Genomic DNA, 18,515 nt, shown 5'->3' with positions numbered 1-18,515 from the left:
GTTAAGATGTAACCCACAGTGTACTTATTGTCCAACTTAGACTAAGAATACTTGATCCTTCCCCCATTATCACATACGATACATACATTTCCTTCCATTATTCTTAATAAAGTAAGGACGGGTTTTGTTAGTCTGTACTCTTGGGTACGGCTTATAAACTTATATACGGCCCTGCTGCTGCAATGTGTTACCAAAATATATTATCCCATACTCCGGGATATGTTTATAAAAAATATTGGCCTTGCTGTGAATGTGTTAATCTGTCAGTAATATTAACCCTGCTTTGAAATAGCTAATGCAAAGAATGTATAAAAATATGTAATTTGTATTAGTAAATAAAGTACTGTAATATTAGTTTTAGTTGTAAATACATCTAGCAAACTAAATATTCTTTTCCACAGGATAACAAGCCAGAGGAATGTTCAGTGTGTTTTAACGATTATGCCGAAAATCGGCTACGACCTCGCACACTGCCATGTGGCCACACATTCTGCTCCCAGTGTATTGACAATGCTATCAAGAATGGTCAGCTGACCTGCCCCAGCTGCCGTGCCGAGCACGCTGCCACAGCCTCTACTCAGTTCCCAATTAACTATGCTGTGGAGGCTTTAGTTAGGAAACTCAAAAATATCCAGCTAACAACTGAGGAAGTAGTGCCAGCAAAACCTTATGAAGGTTCTGCCAAAGGCATCAGTAAGACATTACGTTCCATGGTGCAGGAGCAGATGAGCAGCATCAGCCGCCTCATTACTAGCTGTGAAGAGGTACTGTCCCAGCTGGGGGAGTACCGGGGGCAGTTGGGGGACTGGAAGACTCATCACCTCCAGCTCCAGGACAGACTCTATGCTCTGGTAGAGCAGAATAAGTCAGCAATGAAACTCTTGGAACTGGAGGATACCAGTGTGGTGGATATGACAACACAAGGAGAGGAAGGGAAGACTCAGCTGCAGGCCATGTTGGGGAGCCTCAACACAGTCAACACAGCACAGGAAGTATTCATGACCATCAATGAAGTTGACCAATGCAACATGGAGGTAGAAAATTGGCTCCGGAAGTGCCAGGAACTCTTCCCAGATGTCAAGACTGTCCACACCTCAGTGAAGGTACGCTGCTGAAGGTCACATTGTTCTCACCCAACTGAGTGTAGTATTGCCTCTATATAAACACTTTTGACATGGACACACATCAAGATGAGAGTAGACTTTATATATAGGAAACTTTTTGTTCTAACACCTGAAACATTTTTATTAATAAAGTCAACTGTCATCTTGGTGTTTCTCTACACTGTGGTCAATGTAGAAAAACATTACTTATATTGTCAAATTACTTTACTCAGAGGCTGATGCTTCATTTACTCAGAGCCAGGTTCCGCCATTAATGTTTGTGTTGGCAATGACAGGTGCAGGAGACCATGAGGGAGGCCCTGGAGATGATGTCCACAGAGACAGGTGCCACAGCTGACCCCATACACCTGGGAGACTCAGCCTCGACCATTAATGTTTGTGTTGGTAATGACAGGTGCAGGAGACCATCAGGGAGGCCCTGGAGATGATGACCACAGAGACAGGTGCCACAGCTGACACCGTACACCTGGGAGACTCAGCCTCCAGCATCATGAATAAAGTTCAGGAAATCACTGGAGAGATCCACCAGAAGCAATTAACAGTAAGTTTCTGATTTCCTCTCATAGGTCATATCACAAGATATTGAGTTGCGTTTTGAGGAGAGGAAGCCTGTTCTTAGGTTTATCGAGGTTCCCCAAGGTCAACTACTGACTTTCCTTAACATACAATGCACAATAGTTGCCTAACTCCTGGATAAATATTTACTGGTAGGTGAACAGACCTATCAGGTGAAAGGAAGCATGTGAACCATTTCTGTCCTGCATGGTGATTGAACCTGTGATCCTCTATTGAACCCGGGATCCTGGCTCCCCTCACAGAGGCACAGAGAGCGGGTGACACTCCACCAACCAACCGGGAAAGCATTCAGGAAGACAGTGAACCAAAACAGACCACTGCTGGGTTCGAAGAGACTGAAGCCTTAGAACTGCCAACAAACTCCCAGACAATGCCAGCATAAACCTCCCTGCCAGAAGAGGAGGCTGGAATTTCAGGTCCAACACCAACCCCCTGCCAGTAGAGGGGGAGTGGAGCTACGGGTCCAGCACCAACCCCCTGCCAGTACAGGGAGGCTGGAGCTACAGGTCCAGCACCAACCCCCTGCCAGTACAGGGAGGCTGGAGCTACAGGTCCAGTACCAACCCCCTGCCAGTACAGGGAGGCTGGAGCTACAGGTCCAGCACCAACCCCCTGCCAGTAGAGTGAGGCTGGAGCTACAGGTCCAGCGGTCCAGCACCAACCCCCTGCCAGTACCTGGTTGATACCTAGTTGATGGGGTTCTGGGAGTTCTACTCCCCAAGCCCAGCCCGAGGCCAGGCTCGACTTGTGAGATTTTGGTCCACCAGGCTGTTGCTTGGAGCGGCCCGCAGGGCCACATACCCACCACAGCCCGGCTGATCCGGAACTTCTCTTAGAAAACCGTCCAGTTTTCTCTTGAAGATGTCCACGGTTGTTCCGGCAATATTTCTTATAGTCCCTGGGAGGACGTTGAACAAGCGCTGACCTCTGATGTTTATACAGTGCTCTCTGATTGTGCCTATGGCACCCCTGCTCTTCACTGGTCCAATCATGCATTTTCTTCCATATTGTTCACTCCAGTACGTTGTTATTTTACTGTGTACATTTTGGACCTGACCCTTCAGTATTTTCAGTGTGTATATTATTTGGTAACTCTCTCGTCTCCTTTCTAGAGAGTACATTTGGAGAGTTTTGAGACGATCCCAATAATTTAGGTGTTTTATCTCGTCTATGCGTGCCGTATATGTTCTCTGTATTCCCTCTAATTCAGCAATCTCTCCTGCTCTAAAGGGGGGACTGAGTACTGAACAGTACTCGAGACGGAACAACACAAGTGACTTGAAGAGTACAACCATTGTGATGGGATCCCTGGATTTGAAAGTTCTCGCGATCATTTTTCTGGCTGATGCGATATTTGCTTGGTTATGCTCCCTAAATGTTACATCGTCGGACATCATTATTCCCAAATCCTTGACATGCAGTAGAGGTGGGCTAAAGCTACTGATCCAGAACCAACCCCCTGCCAGTAGAGAGGGGCTGGAGCTTTAGGTCCAGCACCAGCCCCCTGCCAGTAGAGGTGGGCTGGAGCTACAGGTCCAGAACCAACCCCCTGCCAGTAGAGGGGGGCTGAAGGTACAGGTCTAGCACCAACCCCCTGCCAGTAGAGGGGGGGCTGGAGCTACATTTCCCACACCAACCCCCTGCCAGTATAGTGGTTGGCTGGAGCTACAGGTCCAGAATCAACCCCCTGCCAGTAGAGGGGGGGGGCTAGAGCTACAGGTCCAGGACCAAGCCCCTGCCATTAGAGGGGGCTGGGGCTACAGATCCAGCACCATCCCCCCCTGCCAGTAGAGGGGAGGCTGGACCTACAGGTCCAGCACCAACCCCCTGCCAGTAGAAAGGGGCTGGGGCTACAGATCCAGCACCATCCCCCCTGCCAGTAGATGGGGGGGGGGGGCTGGAGCTACAGGTCCAGCACCAACCCCCTGTCAGTAGAGGGGGACTGGAACTACAGGTCCAGCACCAACCCCCTGCCAGTAGAGGGAGGGCTGTAGCTACAGGTCCAGCACCAACTCCCTGCCAGTAGAAGGGGGCTGGGGCTACAGGTCCAGCACCATCCCTCCCCCTGCCAGTAGAGTGAGGCTGGAGCTACAGGTCCAGCACCAACCCCCTGCCAGTAGAGGGGAGGGGCTGGAGCTACAGGTCCAGCTTCAACCCCCCTGCCACTAGAGGGGTGGGGCTAGAGCTAAAGTTCCAGAATCAAACACATGCCAGTAGAGGGGGGCTGGAGCTACAGGTCCACCACCAGTCCCCTGCCAGTTGGGAGAGAGGGGGGGGGGGTTGGAGCTACAGGTCCAGCACAGACCCCCTGCCAGCAGAGGGGGGCTGGAGCTACAGGTCCAGCACCAAACCCCTGCCAGTAGAGGTGGGCTGGAGCTACAGGTCCAGAACCAACCCTCTGCCAGTAGAGGGTGGCTGGAGCTTCAGGTCCAACACCAACCCCCTGCCAGTAGAGGGGGGCTTAAGATAGAGGTCCAGCACCAACCCCTTTCCAGTAGAGGGGGGGGGGGCTGGAGCTACGGGTCCAGCACCAACCCCCTGCCAGTAGAGGGGGGGCTGTAGCAACATCTCCAACACCAGCCCTTGCCAGAAGAGTGGGGCTGGAGTTACAGGTCCAGCTCCATCCCCCTGCCAATAGAGGGAGGTTATCTTGAGGTTATCTTGAGATGATTTCGGGGCTTTAGTGTCCCCGCGGCCCGGTCCTCGACCAGGCCTCCACCCCCAAGAAGCAGCCCGTGACAGCTGACTAACTCCCAGGTACCTATTTACTGCTAGGTAACAGGGGCATTCAGGGTGAAAGAAACTTTTGCCCATTTGTTTCTGCCTCGTGCGGGAATCGAACCCGCGCCACAGAATTACGAGTCCTGCGCGCTATCCACCAGGCTACGAGGCCCCCTCGTAGGAGGCTGGAGGCTGGAGCTACTGCTCCAGCACCAACCCCCTGCCAGTAGAGTGGGGCTGGAGCTACAGGTCCAGCACCAACCCCCTGCTAGTAGAGGGGGGCTGGAGCTACAGGTCCAGCACTAACCCCCTGCCAGTAGAAGGGGGCTGGAGTTACAGGTCTAGCACCAACCCCCTGCCAGTAGAAGGGGGCTGGAGCTACAGGTCCAGCATCAACCCCCTGCCAGTAGAGCGGCGCTGGAGCTACAGGTCCAGCATCAACCCCCTGCCAGTAGAGTGGGGCTGGAGCTACAGGTCCAGCACCAACCCCCTGCCAGTAGAGGGGGGGCTGGAGCTACAGGTCAAGCACCAACCCCCTGCCAGTGGAAGGGGGCTGGAGTTACAGGTCTAGCACCAACCCCCTGGCAGTAGAGGGGTGGGTTGGAGCTTCTGGTTCGGCACCAACCACTTCCCAGTAGAGGGGGGCTGGAGCTACAGGTCCAGCACCAACTCCCTGCCACTAGTGGGGGGCTGGAGCTAAAGGTCCAGCACCAACCCCCTGCCAGTAGAGGGAGGCTAGAGCTACAGGTCCAGCACCAACCCCCTGCCAGTAGAGAGGGGGCTGGAGCTACAGGTCTAGCACCAACCCCTGCCAGTAGAGGAAACCTGGAGCTACAGGTCTAGCACCAACCCCCTGCCAGTAGAGGGCGCTGGAGCTACAGGTCCAGCACCAACCCCCTGCCAGTAGAGGTGGGCTGGAGCTACAGGTCCAGCACCAACCCCCTGCCAGTAGAGGGAGGCTGGAGCTACAGATCCAGCACCAACCCCCTGCCAGTAGATTGGGGCTGGAGCTACAGGTCCAGCACCAACCCGCTGCCTGTAGAGGGGGGGGGGGCTGGAGTTATAGGTCCAGCACCAACCACCTGCCAGTAGAGGTGGGCTGGAGCTACAGGTCCATCACCATCCCCCTGCCAGTAGAGGGGGGCTGAAGCTACCGGTCCAGCACGAACCCTTCGGCCAGTAGTGTGGGGCTGGAGCTATAGGTCCAGCACCAACCCCCTGCCAGTAGAGGGGGGGCTGGAGCTACAGGTCCAGCACCAACCCCCTGCCAGAAGAGGGGGGCTGGAGCTACAGGTCCAACACCAACCCCTGCCAGTAGAGTGGAACTGGAGCTGCAGGTCCAACACCAACCCCCTGCCAGTAGAGGGGGCTGGAGCTACAGGTCCAACACCAACCCCCTGCCAGTAGAGTGGGGCTGGAGCTACAGGTCCAACACCAACCCCCTGCCAGTAGAGGGGGCTGGAGCTACAGGTCCAACACCAACCCCCTGCCAGTAGAGTGGGGCTGGAGCTACAGGTCCAACACCAACCCCCTGCCAGTAGAGGGGGCTGGAGCTACAGGTCCAACACCAACCCCCTGCCAGTAGAGGGGGCTGGAGCTACAGGTCCAACACCAACCCCCTGCCATTAGAGTGGGGCTGGAGCTACAGGTCCAACACCAACCCCCTGCCAGTAGAGGGGGCTCGAGCTTCAGGTCCAGCACCAACCCGCTTCCAGTAGAGGGGGGGGCTGGAGCTACAGGTCTAAAATAACGGGACTGACACTGACCACAGGTTATAATGGGTCTGACACTGACCACAGGTGATAATGGGGCTGACACTGACCACAGGTGATAATGGGGCTGACACTGTCCACAGGTTGAGGACCTCCACAGGATGAGGGAGCCCGTCAAGAGGCTGGTGGAGGCTGGCCGGGTGTTGGCCGTCCAGGAAGACCAAGATGGCCGCCGCTCCGCCAGGATAACTCTACAAGACGGACAGCTGTACCTCCACCCACTCCTGCGTCAGCCCACGCCCACCCACGCCCACACCCTCCAGGTTACTTTATTACACTCACTAGTCTTACTGACATTACTGACTTACTGAGTTTTGATAACTAATATGATAACATTTTGTTATACAGTTATCAGCATGATTTATTTCATTTCCTGCAGGAGAGTGAGGTTGTGGGCGTGCTGGAGCCCTCCTGCACCCTGGCGTTCCTTGACCTCGGGTGGGCGGGGTCAACAAGAGGGCGGGTCACCATCCGGCTGACCCCTGACACTCCGCTGGCCAGACAGTTTGTGTTGTTGTGTACGGGCCAGCGGGGCCACACCTACCGCAACACTAAACTGTTGGAGGTGTGGGACCAGGGTCAGCCGGGGGAGTGGGTGGAGGGCGGAGACTACGAGAGTAATGATGGTGAGGGAGGAGCCCCACTGCTGCCTGACCTCCAGGGGCAGTACCGGGAGTCAGGCCAGGCAGGAGCTGTGTGGGCCAGGTGGAGGCCGGGGGATCCCAGGAGTGCCCAGTTCACCATCACCACCAGGGACCGCCAGGATGGTTACCTGTGGTCACATGTCTTCGGTGATGTGGTGAGCGGCCTGGATGTGGTGAGGGCAGCAGTCAACCACAGTGACATTAGGGAGGTGACTGTAGTGGACTGTGGTGTTGTGCTGCCACTCTAGTTCACTGTACCATCACTACTGTGGTGTTGTGCTGCCACTCTAGTTCACTGTACCACCACCATCACTACTGTGGTGTTATGCTGCCACTCTAGTTCACTGCACCACCACCACCACTAGTGTGGTATTGTGATACCACTCTAGTGCACTGTACCACCACCATCACTACTGTGGTGTTGTGCTGCCACTCTAGTTCACTGTACCATCACTACTGTGGTGTTGTGCTGCCACTCTAGTTCACTGTACCATCACTACTGTGGTGTTGTGCTGTCACTCTAGTTCACTGTATCACAACCATCACTACTGTGTTGTTGTGCTGCCTCTCTAGTTCACTGTACCACCACCATCACTTCTGTGGTGTTGTGCTGTCACTCTAGTTCACTGTATCACTACCATCACTACTGTGGTGTTGTGCTGCCACTCTAGTTCACTGTACCATCACCATCACTACTGTGGTGTTGTGCTGCCACTCTAGTTCACTGTACCATCACTATCACTACTGTAGTGTAATGCTGCCACTCTAGTTCACTGTACCACCATCATCACTACTGTGGTGTTGTGCTGCCACTCTAGTTCACTGTACCATCACCATCACTACTGTGGTGTTGTGCTGCCACTCTAGTTCACTGTACCACCACCATCACTACTGTGGTGTTGTGCTGCCACTCTAGTTCACTGTACCACCACCATCACTACTGTGGTGTTGTGCTACCTCTCTAGTTCACTGTACCACCACCATCACTACTGTGGTGTTGTGCTGCCACTCTAGTTCACTGTACCATCACTACTGTGGTGTTGTGCTGCCACTCTAGTTCACTGTACCATCACTACTGTGGTGTTTTCCTGCCACTCTAATTCACTGTACCATCACCATCACTACTGTGGTGGTGTGCTGCCACTCTAGTTCACTGTACCATCACTACTGTGGTGTTGTGCTGCCATTCTAGTTCACTGTACCACCACCATCACTACTGTGGTGTGCTGCCACTCTAGTTCACTGTACCATCACCATCACTACTGTGGTGTTGTGCTGCCACTCTAGTTCACTGTACCATCACTACTGTGGTGTTGTGCTGTCACTCTAGTTCACTGTACCATCACCATCACTACTGTGGTGTTTTGCTGCCTCTCTAGTTCACTGTACCTTCACCATCACTACTGTGGTGTTGTGCTGCCACTCTAGTTCACTTTATCATCACTACTGTGGTGTTGTGCTGCCACTCTAGTTCACTGTACCACCACCATCACTACTGTGGTTTTGTGCTGCCACTCCTGTTCACTGTAGCACCATCATCACTACTGTGGTATTGTGCTGCCACTCTAGTTCACTGTACCACCAAAATCACTACTGTGGTGTTGTGCTGCCACTCTAGTTCACTGTACCACCACCATCACTACTGTGGTGTTGTGCTGCCACTCTTGTTCACTGTACCATCACTACTGTGGTGTTGTGCTGCCACTCTAGTTCACTGTACCATCACCATCACTACTGTGGTGTTGTGCTGCCACTCTAGTTCACTGTACCACCACCATCACTACTGTGGTGTTGTGCTGCCACTCTTGTTCACTGTACCATCACTACTGTGGTGTTGTGCTGACACTCTAGTTCACTGTACCATCACTACTGTGGTGTTGTGCTGCCACTCTAGTTCACTGTACCACCACCATCACTACTGTGGTGCTGCGCTGCCACTCTAGTTCACTGTTCCATCACCATCACTACTGTGAGGTTTTGCTGCCACTCTAGTTCACTGTACCATCACCATCACTACTGTGGGGTTTTGCTGCCACTCTAGTTCACTGTACCACCACCATCACTACTGTGGTGTTGTGCTGCCACTCTAGTTCACTGTACCACCACCACCATCACTACTGTGGTGTTGTGCTGCCACTCTAGTTCACTGTACCATCACTACTGTGGTGTTGTGCTGCCACTCTAGTTCACTGTACCATCACTACTGTGGTGTTGTGCTGCCACTCTAGTTCACTGTACCACCACCATCACTACTGTGGGGTTTTGCTGCCCCACTAGTTCACTGTACCACCACCATCACTACTGTGGTGTTGTGCTGCCACTCTAGTTCACTGTACCACCACCACCATCACTACTGTGGTGTTGTGCTGCCACTCTAGTTCACTGTACCATCACTACTGTGGTGTTGTGCTGCCACTCTAGTTCACTGTACCACCACCATCACTACTGTGGTGTTGTGCTGCCACTCTAGTTCACTGTACCATCACTACTGTGGTGTTGTGCTGCCACTCTAGTTCACTGTAGCATCACCATCACTACTGTGGTGTTGTGCTGCCACTCTAGTTCACTGTACCATCACCATCACTACTGTGGTGTTGTGCTGCCACTCTAGTTCACTGTACCATCCCCATCACTACTGTGGTGCTGTGCTGCCACTCTAGTTCACTGTACCACCACCATCACTACTGTGGTGTTGTGCTGCCACTCTAGTTCACTGTACCACCACCATCACTACTGTGGTGTTGTGTTGCCACTCTAGTTTACTGTACCATCACTACTGTGGTGTTGTGCTGCCACTCTAGTTCACTGTAGCACCATCATCACTACTGTGGTGTTGTGCTGCCACTCTAGTTCACTGTACCACCAAAATCACTACTGTGGTGTTGTGCTGCCACTCATGCTCACTGTACCATCACCATCACTACTGTGGTGTTGTGCTGCCACTCTAGTTCACTGTACCACCACCATCACTACTGTGGTGTTGTGCTGCCATTCTAGTTCACTGTACCATCACTACTGTGGTGTTGTGCTGACACTCTAGTTCACTGTACCATCACTACTGTGGTGTTGTGCTGACACTCTAGTTCACTGAACCACCACCATCACTACTGTGGTGTTGTGCTGCCACTCTAGTTCACTGTACCATCACCATCACTACTGTGGGGTTTTGCTGCCACTCTAGTTCACTGTACCACCACCATCACTACTGTGGTGTTGTGCTGCCACTCTAGTTCACTGTACCTACACCATCACTACCGTGGGGTTTTGCTGCCACTCTAGTTCACTGTACCACCACCATCACTACTGTGGTGTTGTGCTGACACTCTAGTTCACTGTACCATCACTACTGTGGTGTTGTGCTGACACTCTAGTTCACTGTACCACCACCATCACTACTGTGGTGTTGTGCTGCCACTCTAGTTCACTGTACCATCACCATCACTACTGTGGGGTTTTGCTGCCACTCTAGTTCACTGTACCACCACCATCACTACTGTGGTGTTGTGCTGCCACTCTAGTTCACTGTACCATCACCATCACTACCGTGGGGTTTTGCTGCCACTCTAGTTCACTGTACCACCACCATCACTACTGTGGTGTTGTGCTGCCACTCTAGTTTACTGTACCACCACCATCACTACTGTGGTGTTGTGCTGCCACTCTAGTTCACTGTACCATCACCATCACTACTGTGGTGTTGTGCTGCCACTCTAGTTTACTGTACCTCCACCATCACTACTGTGGTGCTGTGCTGCCACTCTAGTTCACTGTACCATCACCATCACTACTGTGGGGTTTTGCTGCCACTCTAGTTCACTGTACCATCACCATCACTACTGTGGTGTTGTGCTGCCACTCTAGTTCACTGTACCATCACCATCACTACTATGGTGTTGTGCTGCCACTCTAGTTCACTGTACCACCACCACCATCACTACTGTGGTGTTGTGCTGCCACTCTAGTTCACTGTACCATCACTACTGTGGTGTTTTGCTGCCACTCTAGTTCACTGTACCATCACTACTGTGGTGTTGTGCTGCCACTCTAGTTCACTGTACGACCACCATCACTAGTGTGGTGTTGTGCTGCCACTCTAGTTCACTGTACCATCACCATCACTATCACTCCTGCATCACCATGGACTGCGTGTTTTGATGCCAATGTAATTTAAGGACACATCTTTATCACTATATCATCATAACTTCACTATCTCTGGTATTTAACACTTTGGTATATATACTTTGGTATCATATACCTGACAATGACGGGTTTATCACCATCAATGCTATATCTTCTCAGTACTGTAACCTATCATTACTGTATCACTATAGCTTCACTATCACCTCTATATATCACCATCACCTCAGGGCCCACACTTAGGGTCATATACTGACCATGTTGAGTAACAAATTGTTGGTGTCACTATATGACAGCTGTTGTCACTGTTATATCACCAACAGCTCACTATCACATTACACTATCACTGCTACACCAACATCATTTCACTTTCTCTGCATTATCACCTCACAGTGATAGATTTCCTCCTTACATTTACTGATATATCACTATCACTGCTACAGCACGACTACCGCACCATCACTGCTATATCACTATCACCTCACCATCACTGTCAAATAACCATCACCTCAGTATCACTGCTATATCACCACTATACTATCACTGCCATATCGCCTCACAATCACAGCTATATTACCATCACCTAACTATCACTGTCATATCACCACCTCAGTATCACTATTATATTACTATCACTGCTATATCACCATCACCTCACAATCACTCAGGTGTGTTGTGATATTACCATACTGGACCATGGTGTGTTGTGATATTACCATACTGGACCATGGTGTGTTGTGATATTACCATACTGGTCCATGGTGTGTTGTGATATTACCATACTGGACCATGGTGTGTTGTGATATTACCATACTGGACCATGGTGTGTTGTGATATTACCATACTGGACCATGGTGTATTGTGATATTACCATACTGGTCCATGGTGTGTTGTGATATTACCATACTGGACCATGGTGTGTTGTGATATTACCATATGGGTGTGAGGTGGTGTTATGACCACACATACACCAGTATGATCATACTGTAGCTGGTGTATGATGTCCTCAAACTGTATAGTGATGTCTTGGCTGATTAGCCTAGTGTCATGAATATTAATTTATGTAGTTATTCTTTTTTCGACAACACACTAGTATTCAATGTGTATTGCCAATGTATTCCACATATGTATATTATATATCTGTACAATAAGTCCTTGCCATGTATTTGTGGATATATATTAGAAGTCTAGGGAATAGCAGTAGCCTAATGTCATGTAGCTTGAAAAACATCCGTATATACTTATATTATGGAATGCTACATAATGCTGTATAGGAAATATTATGTGAACAATGATGGAGAATGTATAAATTTAGGTCTCGGATGTATTACTGTCATGTATACTGTGTAATTTCCTTTCATTATTGTTCATTACATTGTCCTCTAACATTAAATTATATTTTAGCACTGTGAGATGTATACCACATAGACATGGTTTTGATACACATGTTTTATATATATATACTTTATATTGTATTCATGTATACTTATGCATAATGGCTGGCTGGAAGACCTCTTGAAATCCTCCCTTAACCCCTCCTCCCCTCTCTCGCCAGTGTTACCATGTCTTGCCAATATGAATTCTTTGTTCACATATTTTTATATCATGATATAATCTTTAATGTACTGAATTATTGATATGTATTATTATGTAAGGTTGTGTATTATGGTCTTTATTTTGTTGATATATGAATTAGAAGTTCTTGGTCGAGATATGTCTGTATATGAGCTTGAGATATTTGAAAGAGAGGAGTCAGCTGACTCATAGAGGTGGATACAGTGTCGCTCCCAGCCAGCATGCCTCTGGGCGGTCACTCTTTGATTTTCTCAGTTGATTATTATTATTAACATCTTTATTGACAAAAATAATTACAATTTTGCCTAATCTGAGGATTTTGATAAAGTCTTATTAAAGTGAGGATAATGCTGGTATTCACTGTCATGCAGGACAGAGGGTCATACATAAGACAATAGGTCTAAACTGTAGGCTGAAGCACATATATATAATGGTTACAATCAATGTTTGAATGTATGGATATGTGAAAACAACTTTCTATTGTGCACTACCACAAAAGAGCAGGGATGGTTCATAAGTGATGCAGCTTAGAAGTGATATAAATAAAAATTGTTCTTCATTCTTTAAAATGGACAAGCAAATTTTGGATAAATTGTTAGGATGTCGTCCAGAACACCTGAGTCAATAAAATAATTACACAGTTGGTGGTACAAGAGGCCAGGAGGTCTAAAGTCCTTTACGGTTTCACATTCAACAATATAGTGTTCTAGTGAATGCATTAAAGGTTTATCACAGAATTTACAATCTGAGTATTCTGGTAGTGGCTCAGCCTCACTAACCTGCCAGATGTGTCTATAGCCAAAGCGAATTCGCGCAATGACTACATCACATTGCCTGGTTCGGTTACTGTGCTGACCATTCAAATACCTATTATTACAAAACTTGTCATAACTTTTAATACTGCAGCTTTCAGGCCTCTGGGCATTTCTTAGTTCTTCTAAATCTGAAGTAATTTCTTTAATTTGTATGTTATTAATAATTGCATTACATAGTCCAAAGTCATAATCAATGTTTTCTTTCCTACAAGCCTCATTGGCCAATCGATCTACAAAGTCATGTTTTCCAACTCCAACATGGGATGGGATCCACACAAATTTTATACAAGAGTTATTATCATTGGCAAAAATTGCATTCCATTTAATATTACAAGCTACTTCAGACATACATTGTGATGGGTTATTTAAGGACTGCAGAGCACTTTTAGAGTCACAAAAAATAACTCCACCACCATTGAGCTTAAGGTATTCAGTGGCTAGATAAATACCCAATAACTCGGTCTGTGTCGTGCTTGCCCAATTGTTCAATCTCTGTGTACTAGTCATGATCATTTCATTCCCTTTATATACTGCACATTCACAACCTGTTCTACCAGTGCCTAACTGCACAGAGCCATCAGTAAAGGCATAGGATTCAGTCGGTTTGAGAATTTGAAGATGACTGTCAATAGCTTCTAATGTTATACATCTCAAAATGTCAGTGTTATACATTTGTTTTACACTGATGAGAGTATAATGCAGAGAGACCTCCACATCTTTCCAAGGGGGAATATAGTGAACAGTTTTATCAGGGTTAAGAGACACATTCAGTTTCTGAAGATTATAGGCACAACAACTGAGCCACACACTGTAGGGAGCTTTTTGCGGCGGATTGAGGGAACAGTCAGAATTGTTTAGAATGGATCTCAATTTAATTTGAATAGAGCTGGGGGGACCATTATTTTTCAAAGTTTTGGCGCAAAACATAGTACTAAGTAGAACTATTCTTTCGTAAATGGAAGGTAAGTTTAGTTCCTTTCTCATGTTAACAATTCTGACAGTTCTAGGACAACCCAGGATGATGCGCATGGCATCATTCTGTACTACATCTAGGCCTTGTAATTGTTTAGGAGAAAAATTAAGAAGATGCAAGGCATAATAATCAACAACAGATCGTGTAAAGGCAATATGAAAACTACGAGCATATTTTATGTTAATGCCAAATCCTTTGCCAACAAGAGTTTTGAGAGGTTTAAGACGCTCAACTAGTTTTTTGTGCAGGTTGCTGACGAGATTTGTATCATTAACCTCGACTCCAAGATATTTATAAGACTCGCAAGTCTCCACGGGCATTCCATTAATAGTATAGTTAACATGAAGAGAATGGGGAATAAGAACCCTTGTTTTATCAACAGAGATTATGAGGCCACATTCTACTACTTTCTTGGAGAATGCATCAAGTAACACTTGTAGCCTTGGTTTACTGTGTGCCATAATACAAATATCATCAGCATAACATATAACAGTTTCAGTAGTTTGTACAGGTATGTCATGGATAAGTTTGTGCATAAGTATATTGAAGAGCATAGGGCTTAGGACACCACCTTGAGGTGTGCCTAGTTCGAATGCATCTGTTCTTGTACTTTTAACTCCTTTAAATAGGATACTAGCACGCCTGTTGGATAGGTAGCTCTTTATCCAACTCGGAAGATTACCTTTGATTCCAAATTCAGCAAGTTGCTCTAATATTATTTTGCCATTCGCTACATCGAAAGCTGACTTTAGGTCAATAAAGGTTGCCTGTGTCCCATCCTGGGAGTGTACAAAATATTCAGCAAAGCATGTTTGTGTGCTACACTTGGGCATGAACCCATATAGGTTTGGGGGCCAGTTTTTCAATGACCTGAAACATGACACGATTGAGAACAATTCTCTCCAAGACTTTACACATGCAAGATGTAAGGGAAATGGGCCTGAATTTTTGAGAGTTAGGTTTAGGAACTGGTATTATGAGACTTTGTGTCCATTTCTTTGGCAAGATGCCTTGTGAGAGACTCATTTGATGGAGGTCAAGCAGAGGATGGCTAGGGACATCATTCAGTAAGCTCAAGGTGTTATAAGTTATACCATCCTCACCAGGGGCAATTTGTTTAGGTTTTCCTAATGCTGATGTTAATTCAAAGGGGGTTATAGCAAACTGATCTGTTAAATCTGGTGAGGAGCGTGCTATTTCAATATTAAAGTTTCTGTTAATGTTGGTATGTCTTAAATGCTGCTGTATATCTGGGGGTAAGGAAGAAATTTGTGAGACACTAGACCATTGAGCTAGGAGCATGTCAGCATATTCTGCAGGAGTATGATGAAGCTGAACTGGGGCTGAAGGTTTGGTAATGTTTTTAATTTTGTTCCACATTTCTGATAATGTTGTAGTTCTATTGATACCTTGTAGGAATTGTTCCCAATATGTGTCCTTAACTTGACCCTTAAGCTCGCGAAAATCTCTGTTGGCATTAAGGAATGCAAGTAAATTGTCAGCTGTTTTGTCTCGTTTATAAGAGTCAGCAGCTGAAGCGCTTTAGCTCGCTCTGCAATAATAATAGGATCCTCTGTCCATGAGGAAGAACGAGTGTTCTTTTTTTTCCTTGATTTAACCCAGGTATCATAATAACTGGTAATGATACTGACAAGATCATTGTAAAAGTGGTCCACTGATACAGGTGTATACCCAGTGTACCACTTATGTACATAAGCCTTAAAGTGCTGTTTAAGATTGTCTGGAATGTTAATTTTAACTCTAGAATGAGGACTGGACCTAATATCCGCCACATTGTATTCACAATATATTGCAAAATGATCACTTACTAGTTCTGGGATGAGCTTAACGTTAACATTGCTATCTACTAGGCTGTATCCAATCACATAATCCAGTCTACCCCCCAATAAATGGGTCTGTTTATCAGTATCATACACAGTAATATTATGATCATTAAGGTATTTCAAGAAGACCCTCTCATTATTGTTACACTGAACGTCACCAAGAGCAGTGTGACGAGCATTAAAGTCACCCATACATAACATAGCTGTGTTACCTGTAGGTGTCGGTAGCAGGTCTGCTTTAAGTACACTACATCGTCCATATATGTTATACAGTAGGAAATGGCTATTTGCAGTTTGTAATTTGAATTTTTGATAATGTATACTATCACTCTTGTGATTTTTAATTAATTTACAGATTAATCCACTCTTAATATACGTTAGTAAACCAGTTCCAATATTGTTGTTGTATGCTATGTACCCAGGTATCCTGGGTGGGACCTTCTTGATAGTTGTGGTCGTATATGGTTCCTGTAAACACATCACATCCACGTCTCTCATTTTAGCATACAAGATTACGTCATTTATCCGAAGATTAACACTTCGAATATTCCAAGAAAGAAACTTAATTGTTTTTGTTTGATGAGCCATGGTTAAGGGTCAAGGGAATTAAGGTAACATTTAAGCTCGTTAAACACTTGGATAACATAAGCAACTTTGTTCCGTGTGTCCTGAGTACTTTTGTCTAGGAGGCGTTTAACCTGAGTAGGAGTTGGTGTTCTCTTAAACTCTCTACCTGCAACCAAACCAAGGGTGTCTTGACGATCCTTTGAGTTTGCTAGAAAACCTAGTAAGACGTCACGTGGCTGTAGAAGCTTAGCCGGTCAAACAGCTAAGACCAAGTGGCGTGGGACTCGTCTATAGAGTATACTCTGGGGTCCTTTGGAATTCGGTTTAAGTTTCAGTAAGCATAGTCACGGACAGGGTAAAGGACAGAGTAGAGCCAATACCGTCCCGTGTTACAACTGCCATATCCACCTTCGGTAAGAGGCAGAACAAGTCAGCAGATTGGTTCGAGGCCATTGCAGAGGAACTCTTACCCCTTGTAGAGGAAAAGAGAGGAGCTCTCTCATCCTACAAAAACCTGCCCTCAGAAAGGAACCTACAGGCCCTCCGTACTGCCCGCAGTAGAGTTCAACAAACTGTGAGGTGCTGTGCTAACGATTACTGGCTCCGACTCTGTTCCAGCATCCAGACTGCGGCCACTGTTGGCAACATAGGAGGCATGTACGAAGGGATCAAACAGGCAACAGGCCCTACACAAAACAGGACGGCTCCTCTTAAGTCAGCCACTGGAGAGATCATTAAAGACCGTGATCAACAGATGAATCGCTGGGTAGAGCATTACTCCGAACTCTACTCCAGAAAGAACTTGGTCAGCGTAGAGGCTTTGGATGCAATCAAGTGCCTGCCCATCATGGAAGAACTTGACCTTGAACCGACTGTGGAAGAAGTTGAGAAAGCATTGGATTCACTTTCCTCAGGGAAGGCCCCAGGAGACGACGGGATTCCGCCTGAAGTTCTCAAGTGCGCTCGTGGAACACTTAAAACTGAGCTTCATGAACTTCTGTGCCAGTGCTGGAGGGAGGGCTCGGTGCCACAAGACATGAGAGATGCAAACATCATCACTCTCTACAAAAATAAAGGTGACAGAAGCGATGTCAACAACAATCGTAGCATCTCTCTCCTCAGCGTCGTCAGCAAACTCTTCGCCAGGGTCGTCTTGGTCAGGCTTCAGATTCTTGCTGAAAGAGTGTACCCTGAGTCACAGTGTGGTTTCCGAGCAGAGGTCGACCACTGACATGGTGTTCTCCCTGAGACAGCTTCAAGAAAAGTGCAGGAGGCAGAGAAAAACCTTGTACATTGCCTTCATTGACCTTACAATGGCCTTCGACCTCGTGAGCAGGGACGGACTCTTCAAGATCTGGGCCAAAATTGGCTGCCCACCCACCCTACTAAGCATGATACAATCGTTCCACAAGGACATGAAGGGCACGGTCGTGTACGACGGCTCAACTTCTGAACCATTCAACATCAAGAGTGGTGTTAAACAGTGGTGAGTTCTTGCTCCAACCCTGTTTGGCATCTTCTTCGCGATCCTCGTCAAGCATGCCTTTGAAACAACCACAGAGGGCATCTATCTCCGTACAAGATCTGATAGAAAGCTCTATAATCTATCCAGACTCCGAGCAAAGACAAAAGTACAGATGCGAATCCTCAGGGAGTTCCTCTTCGCCGACGACGAAGCGATCATACACACAGCAGAAGGCCTGCAGCAGCTACTCAATCGCTTTGCCGCAGCCTGTTCCGCATTCGGCTTGACAATCAGCCTGAAGA

General features: G+C 47.6%; 1 protein-coding gene across 4 annotated transcripts in view; it reads left to right on the top strand.

Annotated features, from left to right (window-relative positions):
- The window catches only part of LOC123748317 (tripartite motif-containing protein 5-like), a 75,739-nt gene extending 62,185 nt beyond the window's left edge, over positions 1–13,554 (top strand). For 3 of the 4 annotated variants that reach the window (XM_069337402.1, XM_069337403.1, XM_069337401.1), the window contains exons 3-6: positions 402–1,103; positions 1,519–1,665; positions 6,277–6,456; positions 6,573–13,554. In XM_069337402.1, coding sequence (XP_069193503.1) covers positions 402–1,103; positions 1,519–1,665; positions 6,277–6,456; positions 6,573–7,085 — 1,542 coding nt within the window. In that variant the 3' untranslated portion in view covers positions 7,086–13,554. The remainder of the gene's footprint in view (positions 1–401; positions 1,104–1,518; positions 1,666–6,276; positions 6,457–6,572) is intronic. The other variant, XM_069337404.1, reaches the window with a different exon arrangement.
- The last annotated feature ends 4,961 nt before the right edge of the window (positions 13,555–18,515 follow it).

This window comes from Procambarus clarkii, chromosome 37 (assembly GCF_040958095.1).
Source record: "Procambarus clarkii isolate CNS0578487 chromosome 37, FALCON_Pclarkii_2.0, whole genome shotgun sequence".
Lineage (NCBI taxonomy): Eukaryota > Metazoa > Arthropoda > Malacostraca > Decapoda > Cambaridae > Procambarus > Procambarus clarkii.
This window is presented reverse-complemented; position numbering and strand designations above follow the sequence as displayed.